The sequence below is a fragment of the Bubalus kerabau genome, chromosome 8, assembly GCF_029407905.1.
Source record: "Bubalus kerabau isolate K-KA32 ecotype Philippines breed swamp buffalo chromosome 8, PCC_UOA_SB_1v2, whole genome shotgun sequence".
Taxonomy (NCBI): domain Eukaryota; kingdom Metazoa; phylum Chordata; class Mammalia; order Artiodactyla; family Bovidae; genus Bubalus; species Bubalus kerabau.
This window is the reverse complement of record NC_073631.1, coordinates 63,967,812-63,984,742: the sequence shown is the minus strand read 5'-3', so window position 1 is coordinate 63,984,742 and position 16,931 is coordinate 63,967,812. Positions and strand designations below refer to the sequence as shown.

The window sequence follows — 16,931 nt, the reverse complement described above, 5'->3', positions numbered from 1 at the left end:
TGGGATGTCCAAGCAGGGTATCATGGTAAATTGGTCAGTTTCCTTCCTACCTGGGACCATAATTAAAAATAGGTATACGAATTCCAATTTTTTCTTTGGAACAGCTGGTTTAAAGCTCTTGAATCAGCATGAACGATCTCTTGGGATATGGTACCTACTGTATTTTCTTTATTGGTAAAGTCAAAACTTTGCTAATAACCAGTTTTTCAGAGATGCAATAGAAATCACAGGAGAAGACTCATAGAACATTTGCTAGCTCCTTGATGAACAGCAATATTAGGAGATACTTAAAGAAAAATCTGAATTCTGGTCAGATTTCATGGCTATTGGTCATTTTACAAACACACGTGGGGGAACCAGGTTTATTCCAATTGAGTTGTCTTAGAAGCTGAGGGCAGCTGGTGGAATATTTAAAGTGTCAGTGAAAAAATGGCCTTGTCAGTCAAGTGGCATTTTCCTTCCCCCATTTGGGAGGTGTGGTAGAGATGAAGAAAAAGGACATCACCTGCTCAGGCTGGCATTTCCTGAAGGGAGAAAAAATTACTGCCTCTGTTTAGCTCATAACCAGTTGGACGATGAGTCAGCGAGAGACAGAAAAAGTCTTTGAGGTGAGCAATCATCTTTTGGAGCTGGACTGAGGCTGTCAGAGCGGAGAACAGACAGGTCTCATGTCTACCCTTGAGGGACAGGGACTCTCAACAGTCATTTGCTCTGTCTCAGGGTGTGAAATTGTGAATTACATATGAAAGTAATATTTGTGATGCTCAAATGCAGTATAGAAATGAGAGCAGAGATTTTCATGTGACTACGGAGACTGCAGATTTAATAAATGGCTCCATAGAGTTTCCCAGGAGGTGCAGTGGTAAAGAAACTACCTGCCAACAGGAGACACAAGAGATGTGAGTTTGATCCCTAGATTGGGAAGATTCCCCTGGAGGAGGGCATGGAAACCTATTCCAGTATTCTTGCCTGGAAAACTCCATGGACAGAGGAGCCTGGTGGGCTACAGTCCATGGGGTCACAAAGAGCTGGACATGACCAAGTGTGTGTGTTGGAGGCTATGCATGGAGATGGATCTGGGAGTGGATGCGCCTTCTGCCTGCCCTGGAAAAATGCTAGTCTCAAGGTAGGCATTCTTTTTGGAGTAGAGTAACACTGGGCATTGATGAAGACGTCACCATAGATGTCCTGAAAAGTAGATAGAGATTCCAGCTCTTTCAGAAGTGCACATAGCTATTAAATGTGGGATGCTGTACCGGATGTTTCCAGAGGCAGATCCCAGGGTACCATTTCCTCTGTCTTCCCTCTCCCTCCCACTGCGTCTTCTCTAGTGGAGACTAACCTCATATGGAGAAGGCAAAGAAATCCCTGTACCAAAACTGGCCCTTCAATATCAGGAAATTCAAAAATTTCAGGAAATTCCTTGAACTACTGATGAGAACTGACAAACAAGGAGAGATACCTAGGAGATTTCTCAGTAAGATGGTCAATCACCATGTTGATGTGGCATGTTCAGTTTAACTGAAACTTTTAAATTGCATTTATTGCTGCTCTGAGGATAAGAATGTGCTGAGGAACCTCTGCTTCCAAGCATGTGGAATGCTGGTAAGGATGGGGTCTGGGAGGAAGCTCTTTTCTCTATCTTTCATGAAGAGAAGGACTGTTCTGTTTTGTTAACTATATTCCCAGCACCTGTACAGCACATAGGAGGGCTTAGTAAAAATATGATTAAGTGACTAAGTTCTTAATCTTGGAGCATTATCGGAGCCCCACTGATTAAGTTTTATCATCTGTGGATTATGTCCAGATGCAGACAGACTCTGATTAGGCAGGTCCTAATTAGGAGTGGGGCCTAGGGCTCTGCATTTGCTGTATGGATCCTGTTCATTCTGAGCTGTGTATTAAGTGGCCAGGGTATGAGAGAATGGTGTTCTTTCCTAGGTGCTGGTTATGTTCCAGGCATGGCATTTAGGAGGATTATACATTATTTCACACAATCATCACAAAGACTTGTTATGTAGATACAGTGTCTCTGTTTCCAGGTCTGGAAAGGAGAGTTTGAAAATGTTCAGGGAATTTCCAACAGTCCCAAAGATAACAAATGACAGTGCTAGAGATTACTGTGGAAATGAGAAAGTCTCTAGTGAAAGCTAGGCATTATTATATTTTTAAAAACTTTATCTACATTCATGGTTGGTGATGATCAAAGATTACTTAGTGGTACATTTGTTTTCACCAGGAATTCATTAATGAGGCTTTAACTCTGCATTTTAATGAGAGGTTATTTATCAAAATGTCTCTCCCCATGAGGGAAATATGTATCACCTAGGCAGGAAATCTAGTTAAGAGAGATCAGTCTTGTTGAAAAGATGTTCAGAATTGAAGTACTAGAGTCTACAATGCAAAACCTGTCAGCTAATGCAACATTTGATAATTCATGATGGCCATCTGCTTCATCCCAGATGCTTGGGCTGGGGGAGCTGAGGGTGGGGAGATAGAGATGATAAACTCCTTATGAGAAATCGTCCATCCTTTGCACATACTGCAAAGCTTTTCGTTAGCATCATCTCAGCTGGCAGTCAAACAGCAGAGGCTTTTGTCTTGTATAACAATTACTTAGAAATGAAAATGGGACTGGAAGGATTAAAGTCAATAGATAATAATTTTTCAGAGTCAAGATGTAAAGGTTAAATCCAGTAATCATGCTTGCTTTCTTGTGACCGCTTATCAGTGACCCCAGTGTTTGGAGAGAGTGCTAGAAAAACAGCAGCAATGTTTTTTCCAGAAAGCTGGGATATGGTTTGTCCATTTTACCATAGGCATCTGAAGACCCTTCCTTTGAGACTCTGATTTGTTTCATCATGTGAGGGGGCTGGGAATCTGCCTTGCTTTGAGTCCTTAGGGAATCCAGTGCCCATGAGAAGAGACATGGGCTTATCCCTCAGGCCTGTCACATCCTTAGCCCATTCATAAGCAGGGCATTACTAAACTGTCAAGAATAAGTAAGATGATTTCACTGACCTGTTGGCTCCCAGCCCAGAGCTGTTTCCGACTGGTCACTGGCTCTGTTGCTGCAGGGATTCTAAAATAATGGTGAAATAAGGAAGTGATGCTAAGCTTCCACCTTTCCAGAAGGAGTATCATACTTTATTTCTTCCAATACTCAGAGCTATTAATGTGTCAGGATGGGCAACAGTGACCCTGTCCACGCTACTGCCTATTCGCTTGTAAACAAACACCTTGCCCAGGCAGGCTCTAAATGGTGGCTGCTGCTTTTGTCTTGTGTCAATACCTAAACCAAGCAAAACTTACTTTCTTGGAAGTCGAAATCTAAGTAGAAAAGGTCGAAGTTCGTAAATTTCTGGCTGGTTGCAATTTTTTTCAGCGTTTTGGAGAGTTGTTCTGCTCTCTGAATACAAAGGAAACAGGGAGAATTTCATGAAACCTAGACTTGGGCTTTAGGGAGATAATTCAGGCAGAACAAAGAAATCAGTAGTTCCCACTCCCACCCCCACTGCAAGTCATCAGCAGAGAGCAGCTCTGCATATTAAATTCTGTTCATGCACAAATGGCCAACGAATGAGCGTACAAAACTGTTAAAATTCATTAGGAACCAAATCAGTGCAAATTAAAGTAATAAGATACCATTTTCTCCCCATGGTATTGTCAAGGAAAAGATGAACAATTGTGATAATAAAGAGCATTGCCATGGGATATGTGATTGAGAATGTCAATTTGTTTAACCTTTCTAGAGAACAGTTTGGTGATACGGATCAGATCTGGTGTACTCTTTGACCTAATAATTTTCTAGGAATTTATCTTAAGAAAATAGACATGCCACACAAAGACATACATTTTTATATATAAAAAGGTTCATCACAATGCTATATATCATAGTGGAAAATTATAAACAACTCATATGTCCAACACCAAGGGATGATATAAACCATGATATATTCATGTACTCTGTATTCTAAAATGATTACAAAATTACGATGTAGAGGAATAATTATGAACATTAGAAGGTATAAAACAATACATGTGTTCTGATACTATGCACGCAAAGTCCCCAAAATATGAAAGTAATACTGCAAAGACATACATATTAATTTTGGGTGGTGAGATTTTGAGTGATTTTTGTTAATGTTTTTTGTATTGTTTTACATTCCAAGGTTTTAAAAAATTGAAACATATTTCCCTTGTAAAAACTTTTAAATAAATTCCTTACAAAGAGATTATTTACCATCTGTGAAAGAAATGTGGGAATCTTTTTCAGAGAAGAAAGGAAGGCTCTGGGGCATCTGGTCCTCCCTTGCCTTGGGAGACTTCCAGCTCTGTGTATACCTAACCTTGCTCACTTCTCTGACTCTACAAATATATCTAGGACAAGCTTTCACAGACATCTCTGTGTGTGTGTACATGCGTAATGTGCATCCAAGAGAGAGGCACGCAAAGAGAAACTGGCAAGATGACAGGCTCAGTGAGGCAGAGTGGGGAGACAGGGCACCCCACATTCTCTTGGCTCCTCAAGCATCCAAGAGTTTGAATTTGTTTTTTTTTTAATTCACCAGCTTGGAGGACATTGCCCTGCCAAAACCCTATCCCCAATGAAAGTCCTGCAGCAAACACAGGGAGAGAATGCTCAAAGATGGGATCAAAGGACCCACAACAGCCCTACCTCTGAAGTGAGAGTCCGCAGCGTCTTGTTGGAAGACATCCAGCCGTGGCAGGGGCTGACCTGAGAGCAGGAAAACACTTTGAATACAGAAGAATGATGCAAATCGTGGGAGCATGACCTTGGAAGCAGTCAGTGTGAGCTCACCTGGAGACAGTTCAGGAAGGAGTAGAAGTGCGCGTAGGTCACGTCCTTGTTGAGCTGGCCTGGAAAACAGAGGGATCTGGCCTGTGGCATGCACTCAGAGATACAGCAGCCAACTAGGGACCCTGATGGGTGATCCTGCCTCCCTTGAAGGAGGCTGCGGTCCCCAGGGATCTTACGGGTTTTGCACTTGGTATTGCTCTTGAGGAAGCCTAGGCTTTCCTTCTTTCTGAGCTCCCTAGAAATTGAGACCCAGAGTTGGGGAGAAGCCCTAAGGAGTTCACTCCCATCTTGGGCTCTTGTCAAGGGCTAGGGCAGGACTCCAGGGAGAGGGATACAGGGCACCATATGGACCAGAACACCACTAATGAAGGACTTGGCAGAGCAGCGGGTTTCTCCTGGCAATGGTATCAAACATGGGGCCCAGGGAGCATGCAAGGTGCAGTTGACCAAATCCTCCTTTTGTGTCTATGAAACACTGAAGTCTGACCCAATTAAATAAATAAATATTCCAATTATGACAGGACAATCGAGTGTCTGAAGGTCTGATCATGCTCTGTTTTATAGTTTGGTGAACTGAAGGTTTCCGCAAGTGCTTGGGCAGCCATCGAATGGGAGCAGCTAATATGTTATACCCCTTCATGGCCCACCAGTTCTCTTACGTGAGCCCTCATTAATAGATAGGCTCTATTTTTGGTGCTTTTGGTGCAAGTTAAAGAAGTACATAAGAATAAAGTGATAAGTACCAAATGCAAGCTCATGCAGAGTCTTTCCAAATATCACCTCTAGACCCAGAATCTGGGGGTATAATTTATTTTCTCTTCACACCTCCCACCCCTGGCCCTTCCACCATATCCCCCACTCCCCACCCCCTCCCTCCCCTACTTCACCCCAGAGGCAATTCAACTTTCATGCTGCAGCTGGGACACAAAATCCAGGCTCTCTTGCATTTCAGGGGTGAATGACTGATGTCTTATCCATTAACACTTCTCTCACGCCCGAAAAAATAAAGGAAAATAATAGGGCCTATCTCGGAGCGAAGAGAAAGATTGAAGGTGATAGAACACAGTCTTATTTTTCACTTATACCTCAGATCAGTTAGACTGAAAGATAGATTCAATTTTCTTGTCGTAGAGGAAAAATATATTATGTCTCTGTGTGGGTGAGTGAATCCCAGGACTGGAAAACTGCAGGCTTATTATCGCCATTAAAGTCACAGTGACATGCGGGGCCTTCTCTGTGCTCCAAAGGTGTCTGCGTTTTTACATTTTAGATGAATCCCAAGCCACTGGCTCTTGTCTTCACTTTCATTTTATGGACTCCACATGGAGCTCTCAGCTCCCATCTTTTTCCAAGATCCCACTCTCCATCACTGAGTCTGCTTTCCCTGTGTGTGTGTGTGTGTGTGTGTGTGTGTGTGTGTGAGTGTGTGTGAGAGTGTGTGTGTGAGTGTGTGTGTGTGTGTGCATGTACTTTTGCAATTTGCCTCCTTTCTGTGTGTGTCCCTGCCTGTCTCAGCCTAGCCCAGCTGCAATGACTGACACCTCCAACCTGCATCGCCACCCTTAACTCTCCACTGCCAGGAGGCCTTGGCTCTTGCTGACCCAGCCCCTAAGTGCCAGCCTTCCCTCTGCCATCTTGTTTCTTTGTTGGTACTGGGGTCATGTAACAAACTTTAGAGAGCTTGGCTGGGGCCCTGACAACCTGCTTGGCCCTGACTCTCACCTGGTGGCCTCTCTCTCTCTTTCCCCTGCCCGGTGGCTGAAGTCTCTTCAACCTGCCGGAAGTGGCACCTCATGCCTGACCATAAGAAACATTTCTACACCCTCTTCTTCCTCATCTGAAAGACTGGACTTCACTGATATCCACAGGGACTGGAGTTTATCCTGCTCCTGGATGCTGGAGAAGTCATCTGCTGTTTCCCCTATGGGGGCTAAGCTGATCTATAGTCTTGCTGCATCCCAGCTTACTCCCCTCTTCCTGCTATGCTACTGCTGAGCACATGTTAGGATGAGACCACAAGGCATATCCTCCGTCTGGATCATCTCCCAGTCCCTGTTCCTTCCCCTCTATCTCCTGGCTATTCTGGTTCTGTGTCTAATCGGATCAGGTTGATGTAGAGGAAGTTCTTAGGTGAGTAGGTAGGTCTGTGGATGGGATAAGGGCAAATTAACTGTAGTTAGAAGATAAATAGGAGAGATGTAATGGGTTGGTTTCCCTTCTCTCTGGTATTTCTGCCTATTAAAGGTTAGGGTGTCTGGGTCTGGCCATGTGAAAGGCTGACTGAGAGTGCTTGTGATGGGCTTATGGTTGAAAGATGGGGAAGAAGGAAAATGGTTCTTATGCTCTTTTCCACTGATTGAAACTGTCAGTTTGTTATTCGCTCTTTCTTTTTATGTATTACTTTTTATCCCTGTTACTTTAGTGGTATTTTTCCATATCGAGGAGCCCTGGTATAAAGACTGATCCTACCTAAATGTCGTATCTACATGCAAAGAGGTGGTGTCTACAACTCCTTGTAGAAAGTAAATCTGATGAAGAACGGTGGTCATGAATGCCCAGGACAGGAACAAGAGGGCTGTCCCACAATAGTGGAACAATCTGTGTGTGTGTGTGTGTGTGTGTGTGTGTGTGTGTGTGTGTAAGGGCTGGGAGCCCATGGGTTGGCCCAGTGGATACCCTATAGTCCCTCTTAAGATCAAAGGGTATCTTCTACCCCAGCTGCTATAGTAGCAGCTCATGTCTGAGTCATGTGTAAGTTCTTTAGGGCAGTTTTTGGAGTGTATTTAATGTTGGGACCATAACTGAAATTTTGGTACTAATAAAAGCTTGGTACTAATAAATAAAAATAAAAGTTGGTACTAATAAAAGCCTAGTACCAACAAAGGTCAGCCACACCTTCACGAAGTACCATCTAAGTGTGTTAAAACTTCAACATTAATTTAAACAGAGATGAAGCTAGTAAGAAAATGGAAGGTGGGGTATTTTACAATGCACTAGGTTTCAGTTTAAGAATAATTGAAGCAAAATGAAGTTATTGCCAATGTTTTATGGCAGAGGCCCTTCAAGGAAGGCCGTATGGCAGACTTACTTGTAGCCGGCACTCCCAGATTTCTTGACCACAGTCTAACCCTTTGGGTAGCTCCCAGAATGCTTGCACAGGTGTCGTTGACCCCAGGGTAATTTTACTGTCAGGATCTGTATAATCTTTTTCCCAGTATAGTTTCTTTTCCCTCTCCTCAGAGGACAAGAACTTCACCTTAGTATCATCTTTGGATAATTGGTATCTCAGACATATTAACAGAAAGATTGCCTTCCTCATAGGCTGTGCCTGAAAGGACACATTCCTGGTCACATATAAACTTTCTCAAAAGATCTATGCAAGTACAATCCTAATGTGTGAGACCTACTTTCTGGTAATTCCTGAAAAAGACAGAACATTCTCACCAGGAATTCTAATTGCTAGTGGAGATTGTGGGCCTGTCACAGCCCTTGGCAGCCAGGCAGTTGCTGGGTGATGATTCACAAACAAGGCTAAGAGGAGCGATGCTAAGGAGGGTGGCCTAGCTCCTTCTTACCTGGTGGGAGTTAGCTAGACACCTGTTCTTGTTCTGGGCCTCTACCGGCTGCTGATCTGATGCTTTGGCATTTAACCTCTTTCCTGAATAGATGGGCTGAATTCCCACTTGTACTATTGAGGCAGCAGAGAATGCAATCACTGACCTAGGGCTTCTTCCCCAATCCCTTTTGCTCCCTGGCCTCTTTCTTAATCCTTAAGGGGCGGCTAAAGTCAAATCTACAGATTATCATCATCATCATGTTTCTTGGCTCAAAGGCAAAAATAAATGGAAACCCCCTCTTAATTTCTTGTACAACCCTGAGCACTATGACCCGGGAACCAGACTCAGGTGTTTGGCTATTGATCAAGATGACATTCACCCTAACCTGGGCAAAGCAACCAAGCCCTGAGACTGACCCAGCATTAACCTGCTTCACTGCTGGTTCCTGTCTTGTGGGAACCAAGATCCAAAGATTGGAGGTGGAGCAGAAACAGAATGGAGACGATGCAAAGGCAGCAGCCCCCTACTCAACTGTGTCGTCTTATGTGAGTTAGGAGCCTGCCAGAGGAGGAATGAGGATGCTGGGTAAATCCCACCTCCTTCCCCAGTCTGCCTAGGAAGGACCCTGATGCTTCTTGAGGAACTCAACACTTATTTCCCATAGCAACCAGACAGCAGGGATAATTTAAGATATGAATAATAACTGAAAAACATTAGAAATTTTAGGTGGTTTCAACTTTCTCCCTAATTGGATCCCCCTCCCCCGCCCCAATGCACCAAACTAGGGTTGTTTATATAGAACACACTTGTTCCACCTTTTGCTTTAGTGCTGTGAAATGCTAGTCTAGATCAGCGGCTGGAGGGAGGCTGTTTGAGGATAAGACGAAGCCTAGAGCTGGGTTTCTCAGCCTTGGTACTGTTGACATTCCTGGTTGTGGAGGGGCTGTCCTGTGAACTGTAGGATGTTTAGGAACATGCTTGGATTCTAACCCTTGGATGCCAGTAGCACCCTGTATCTCCAAGTGTGATATGGTGGGGTTGGGTGGGTAGTCCTTGGATGAGAACCACTGGCTGAGAGAATCCTCCACGTGATTGAGTTCCTGATCAATCACCTTTTTCCTTTCCTTGCTCTCTTCCAAATTACGTGGAGTCATTTTTAAATACTATGGTTGAGTCAAGGGAATTCCATGGCATATCTGAAAAAACTTTTGTATGCAGTCTAACTGCAGTTCATGGAAAGGGAATGGGATTTGAAGTCAGAAAACCCATAGTCAAGTCCCTGCTGGTGTGATGGAGTAAATTGGGAGCATATTTCCCCTGCCTCCAAGTTCCCTTCCCTAAGCATTTCTTAGCATGGGTGAAATCTAGGAATCTGAAAACATCTGTTGTGCCATGCTTAGTCACTCAATCATGTTCGACTCTTTGGAACCCAATGAGCCCACCAGGCTCTGTAGCCCACCAGGCTCCTCTATCCATGGGGATTCCCCAGGTAAGACTACTGGAGTGGCTTGCCATGCCCTCCTCCAGGGGATCTTCTGAACCCAGGGATCAAACCCAGGTCTCCTGCATTGCAGGTGAATTCTTTACCATCTGTGCCACCAGGGAATCTGAAAATATCTGTTAGGGGAACTGAAATTTTCATCCCCAATGACCCAAAGAGATATTCTCAGCCCAAGTGGTTGTCCTTCACATGTCCAGGGCAGCCCAGAATGGAGTAAAGTTCACTGTGGAATCACACAATCATTTCTGCAGGGTGTGGTCGAAGCCATGTGAACAGGTGGAACATGCTTTCCTTATGAGAGGCTAAACTATGTTTTCTTAGACAATAATAACATTCATAGTACATTTCATAACTGAAGAAGAAAATTACCTTAGTCCATTGGTAGGGAGTGTGGTATGTGGATATCTCCTATCGTCCCCCAGTAAGGGGAACTCAGTGAAGGGATCAGAGCCCTTTGAGAGGTGGTTAGAGGGTCCCTGCTCTTTTCTTGTGTGGGGAGGGGTGGAACTTGCTGAAGGAGGTGGTAGGGAGGTTAGATTAAACAGGAACTGCAGGAAGAGGCAATGGCAAGCCACTCCAGTACTCTTGCCTAGAAAATCCCATGGATGGAGGAGCCTGGTAGGCTGCAGTCCATGGGGTCGCTAAGAGTCAGACGCAACTGAGCGACTTCACTTCCACTTTTCACTTTCACACAATGGAGAATGCAATGGCAACCCACTCCAGTGTTCTTGCCTGGAGAATCCCAGGGACAGGGTAGCCTGGTGGGCTGCCGTCCATGGGGTCGCACAGAGTCAGACACGACTGAAGCGACTTAGCAGCAGCAGCAGGAAGAGGACACGAGAGGACTGAAAAGACACAGGGATGTTACGGATGCAAGGGAAAGCTCTCTCCTCCACCCACTATGGGGGACACAAAGGAAGGAGTTTCGGGTCACCCCCCTCTGAATTGCTCATCTGACTCACAAGAAACTGCTTGCACCTCCAGGGTTGGTCTAAGGAGGCAGACCTGGCAATACCAGGGAAGGGACAGTCTCTTTCCATGAGAGACTGGCACACGTGCTGTCAATATGGGGCTGAGATGATGGTCCCCAGACCTCTCCCTGTAGAGGGCTCTCTGAGAGGCCTGAGGCCAGCACTTCCCATCTGCCCTTTGTTTAATTTTCTCTAGTAACACTCAGCCTTCTCTGACTTTTGGAATCTTTTCCCACTGTTACCTAAGCCTATGCTGGCTGAGATTTTTGACTATAATGTTCACTGCAGAGTTGGTTGCAGAGTGTCTTAAACAGCACATGGCATACAATGAGTATTTTTTGAAAGGACATTCTTCCCTGAAACACAGAAAAAGAACCCTGCTACACCCAGGTTACATATACAGTAAGCTGTGCAACATTTGGGAAGCTACGCAACCTTTCTGAGCCTTAGTTTTTTTCATCAATCAAGTGGAATGAATAGAAGCATTTATCTTACAGAATTGTTTTAAGGATCAGTAATGGCAGCTCTTCCCAAGGTGAATTGCTACTACTTTCACAATCTTTGTAAAGCATCTGGAATGCTACACATGCTATCAGAAATTTCCTGGAACTTTAAAGCATTTCAGGGCCAAGAACTCCAAGAATGTAGAAGCAGGGACCAAAGATTCTGGAGGACTGTGTTCTATAGAACTCCCAACTGGTCACTAGAGTGCACAGAAAGTAAAAGTGAAAGTCATTCAGTCATGTCTGACTCTTTGTGACTCTATGGACTATACAGTCCATGGAATTCTCCAGGCCAGAATACTGCAGTGGGTAGCCTCTCCTTTCTCCAGGGGATCTTCCCAACCCAGGGATTGAACCCAGGTCTCCCACATTGCAGGCAGATTCTTTACCAGCTGAACCATCAGGGAATCCCAAGAACACTGGAATGGGTAGCCTATCCTTTATCCAGCAGATCTTCCTGACCCAGGAATTGAACCAGGGTCTCCTGCATTGCAGGTGGATTCTTTGTCAGCTGAGCTACCAGGGAAGATTCAGGGTGCACAGAATCCATTAGAATTCTGGCCACCAGGGGGCGCTCACCACTGAGGTCTGGAGAAATCCTTCCCTTGGACTTGTTTGTTCCCTTTCTGTCTCTTGTTTGGACTTTGTTGGCTTGTTCTGTGTTCTGTATCTCACCTTCAGCGAAGGAGTTTCCTTATTTAAACTCGTACCTTTCAATTTGTCCAAATTCTTTGCTAACTGTGTCTGCCCTGTCTGACTTTGATATGGTTCTGGCCACCTTTGGATACTGAACTTTAGATCCTATACCTGGGTACTCTCTCCTTGATTGGTTCTGGTGACATTTAAGGTGTATTCTTATATAGTTGAGCTACATATATTTGAACTATGAATACACTGACATTGTTAAAGAGTAAAAGAATCTCTGATACCAAGAGGATGATATCTGTCATGCAAATGATCCCAGAGAAATCTTCCATCTGGTAAGCCATATAAAATAATATGACTGTCATTTGGCAGGTGGGAATCTAGATACTGCAGAGTCTGCATGACCTTGGAGTACAATTTCTCAGGAGTGGTCATTTTTGGGAGAGGATCAATATTCCTGTTGGCAAAAGAAACAGAAAACATCTTAGTAGGTTATAAGGATAAATGCATGCAAATACACTTCCCTGCCCCTGACATACACACACTCTCTCACACACACACACTGATTATTTGCAAAATATTTCTGACTTTGGGACTCCCTTGTGATTAGGAGGGCCACTGACATGTCTGGCCTACGAGTTGTGAGCAGAAATGACATTTGTCATGTTTGGTTGTATGAGAGCCTCTAGGATGCCCTTTCTCTTTGCCATGGGCCTGAACAATGTTCTAGAAGGCAGCTGCTCCACCAATGAGTACTGGAACAGAGCTCCATGGTGATCCCTGATGGACAATGTAGTGTGAGTGAATAAATATTTACTGTGTTATGCTATTTAGATTTTAGGGGCTGTTTGTTCCTGCAGTATAATGTCACTGATCCTGACTATTGCACACAGTTAATGGAATCAAAGAAGCCTGGTACTGCTTATTATTTGTTTGGTGCTTTGAGATCTGCAACTTGGCCTTTAAATTTTTCATATATGTCATAGTCAGGGAAACAGACTTTCACTGCAAAATGAAGTGACATTATGTGTCCACACTACATCCTTCCTTTCTGCACTAAATGTGAACTTTCATGAATTTCCTGATAGATCGCTATTCCAGGCTGTACCCCTGCAACAATATCTGTCAGCGGACAATTCAAATTTTCATCACTGCCTTTCTCTATGTGGTAGTGCTTGTGCTCTATAGAGGATATTTAAAATTTAAAATTTTATTTTTATCTTTTTGTTCCATAAAAGTGAAAACAGAAAATGAAAGTACTGAAAGTAGTTATAAGAGCATGGTCCTAATCAAAGAATTTAAGACAAAGATGTAAATCATAAGTGAATTAAAAGTAGCAAATCTTTAGCTTCAATCAGACATTTATTGAATTTAAGCTGGTTGATTTATTTTCTTTTGTCTTGGAAAAGAGCAAAGAACAAAGATAAGAAATGTACAAAATACTAGAAATAAATCATTGAAAATTTCATTTAAATCTCCCTTCTTTTCTTTGTTTCTCTCTTTTTTTCTTGTTATGTTTAAAAGGCAAGGTACAAATAGGGATTCTAGAACATTTTTGGATTTAATATGTAAGCCTACTATTGTTCATTTTTTGCACAACTGATTTTTGTACAAGACCTAAGTACACATCAAATTGACTTAAGATGCTAACCTGCATTAACCTGGGAGAGAATATAGAATTTTCTGGTTTTCATCTACTCTTTAGGCTTTAAACTGCCTGTTGTTAATCAAATGGAATCATGTTCTCTAAGTTCTTAAAATTTCAGATTTACCTAATGATCCTGTCTATGGATTGGATAGCATCCCTCAGAGTGTGACCTTATTTGAAAACAGGGCCTCTGCAGATATAATCAGTTGAGATGAGATCATACTGGATTAGGATGAGCCTTAAATACAATCATTAGGGTCTTTTTAAGAAGAGGAGAGACGCACACATAGGGAAGAAAGCCATGTGATGCTGGGAAGTGGAGATTGGAGTGAGGCTGCCACAAGCCAAGGAATGTTGAGGATTTCAGGGAGCCACTAGAAGGATGAAAAGACAAAGAAGGATTTTCCATAGACACTTCAAAAGGAACCTGGCCCTTCCCACACCTTGACTTTGGACTTTTAGCCTCCCGCTCTGTGAGAGAATGTCTCCTTTGTTTGAAGTCACCCAGTTGAGGTATTCTGTCACTGCCACCCTTGGGCGTCAAATGCAGATTCTAAGCCAGAAAAAGTAAGTTCATGACTCACAGGTTGGACCAGACATAAGAGACATGGGAAGAGGGAATAGAAAGAAGTCCCTGGGGTATTCACTATTGTCACTTTTAAGGGACCTGCTCCTAAATGGATATCGGTGTTGTCATTTTGGAAGGAATTTTTCAAAATGTATCAAAATTTGAAGTTGGCTTAACTATTAACCTTGATTGACATTTCTCTTTTGGGAAATTATCGTTTAATCTGATCTGATCTGAACATTTGCACAAATGTACAAAAATGTACATACAAATATTGCAGGATTTCTGGGAATAGAATAAAATTGGAATAAACTAAAAAGCCTGGCTACCTAAGTTATAGTACACCCATGCAGCCATTCAAAGGAATGAAGTAACTAGATAAAGGTGATGGTCGCACAACATTCTGAATGTGCTCAAAGCTACTGAATCATTCACTTTAAAATGGTTAATTTTACAATATGTGAATTTCATCTCAATAAAACAAATTTTTTAAAAAGAATAATCTAAATGTATTAACCTGGGAAAGACTGCTGAAAAGTATTGTTGATCAAAAAGAACAAATTGCAGAGCACTAAGCATAATAATATTTCATTTCAATGAATATTAATCAGCCTGTAAGTTAGAATTTGAATAGAAAAAAAATCTGGATTCAAATACAGGAAGCTGTCTCTATTGGTTAGCTCAGAGCAGGCTTGTGGGGGCTGGTAGGGAGCGACTCTGGAGTAGCTCTCCCTTCCTAAACCCTGTATTATTTGAACTTCTTACAACAGATGTTATTTTGTGATCAGAGAAACAATCCATATGAAAGGGGTCCTCATATTATTTTATTTTTTCTAAAATAAGAAAGAAAACTGAGTTTTAATGGGAGGGGCAGAAAACATTGTCATCTTATATCATTTCCGCTCTATTTCACTTAGCCAAATAAACCTTTCGCATTGTTGCTATCCCAAGGGTGACAGACTGGCCATGCGTGTGAGGGCCACCTGGGCCAGTTTGTCATGAGCGTCATGTCCCCATCCAGAGGAAAAGGTGGAGCAAGCCTGATGTTCGGGGCGTTTGTTGTGGTTGGTGTATATGCTTCTACACTAGGTAATGAGGTCCTTGGACTTTGTGATAAAGAGATAGGAGGCAAGGGAAAAAGATATCCATTTTACAAAACCCCAGCATGTAGAATAAAATTTTATATTTATGGTTTTTATTACTTTGGGAAAAATTATATGGTTTTATGAACAAAAAGGCTCTGTAACCTACAAAAAAAAGTACTCAGAAGGATCTGAGAATAGGTTGCCTATCTACTAGGGGTAAAAGACTGGTAAGGCTTGATTTGCAGATGTCCAACAGCACCAGAAGGACCCCAGTGTGTGGAGGGGATTCGGGCTGCCCCGTGGGCTTGTTCAGACCAGGAGAATCCACCCAGAGTAACCAGGGTTTACCTTCACTGTGTGTTTGGAGTGCAACAGCAGGGGTGAAACAAAGCAAGCTGGGGTCTGTGTCCTGTCTTCTGTCAGTGGTAAAGCTAGCATGCACACCTGTTAACTTTTGCCTTGGCATCTCAGGTTTTGTTTTTTCTGCTGATACAACAGCAGTTTGGCACAGAGCAGTTATGCTGAGCTAAGCCTCTCCAACCACCTAAAAGCAAGATGAGTTAAGAGGGAGGAAAGTCTCCCAAACTCCCTCTTTAATGATTCTTTTTTGGTCAGAGACACAACCCTGATGATAAACAAAGACTCTCAGCTAATTTGCATTTATGAAAGGGCACCTCACAAAATAAGCAAGCTTAACCAAAATGGCTTGAAGTCAGAATAGATGCCATGATGCTTCTGCTGGAACAGTCTCCAGTCATCTTTGCTACATCACGTACACCTAGATAATTTACATGTGTGCATTGCTAGGTATACCCTGTCGTGGGCATAGCAAGCTCGGGTAAGTTCAGAAGGGTCTGAGTGGCAGATGGTGGGTCACCTCTTCTGGATGCCATACAAGGTCCCTGTGACTCTGTATCTGAAAAATTCTCAATGCCACTTTTATCTGTGTACTCTTTGACTCATTGGAAAAGACTCTGATGCTGGGAGGGATTGGGGGCAGGAGGAGAAGGGGACGACAGAGGATGAGATGGCTGGATGGCATCACTGACTCAATGGACGTGAGTCTGAGTGAACTCCGGGAGTTGGTGATGGACAGGGAGGCCTGGCGTGCTGCAATTCATGGGGTCGCAAAGAGTTGGACACGACTGAGCGACTGAACTGAACTGAGTACTAGCATTTTAGTGATCAAAGAGTTCCAGTGATTTAGGAAACACCTCCCAGGCCTTGTGGGCATGCTAAGTCACTTTAGCCGTGTCCCACTCTTTGCGACCCTATGGTCTGTAGCCCACCAGACTCCTCTGTCCATGGGATTCTCCAGGCAAGAATACTGGAGTGGGTTGCCATGCTCTCCTCCAGGGGATCTTCCCAACCCAGGAATCAAACTCGCATCTCAGGTCTCCTACATTGGCAGGCGGATTCTTTACCACTAGCGCCACCTGTTGTCAAAGGCTGACTGGGCTGAGCTGAAACAACTTCCCCAGGATGCTCTGGAGCCCATGTCAGATCCACTTTGCCATCCTGGGTTTGCCTGCCACCGTGGTGCTTGCATCCTTCTTCACCCACTGGTGAGCTCACACCAGTCACTCGTGGAGAGGTGAAGGGTTGCGGGGACAGAGCTTAGGGGAGAAATA

At 43.5% G+C, this 16,931-nt stretch overlaps 1 protein-coding gene across 1 annotated transcript in view; it reads right to left on the bottom strand.

Moving 5' to 3' along the window:
- Positions 1 to 16,931, bottom strand: part of AOAH (acyloxyacyl hydrolase) — a 184,338-nt gene that overhangs the window by 18,169 nt on the left and 149,238 nt on the right. The window contains exons 16-19 of the mRNA XM_055590397.1: positions 12,284 to 12,456; positions 4,823 to 4,881; positions 4,679 to 4,738; positions 3,313 to 3,409 (exon numbers count right to left, since the gene is read on the bottom strand). Of these exons, the coding sequence (XP_055446372.1) occupies positions 3,313 to 3,409; positions 4,679 to 4,738; positions 4,823 to 4,881; positions 12,284 to 12,456 (389 nt within the window). The remainder of the gene's footprint in view (positions 1 to 3,312; positions 3,410 to 4,678; positions 4,739 to 4,822; positions 4,882 to 12,283; positions 12,457 to 16,931) is intronic.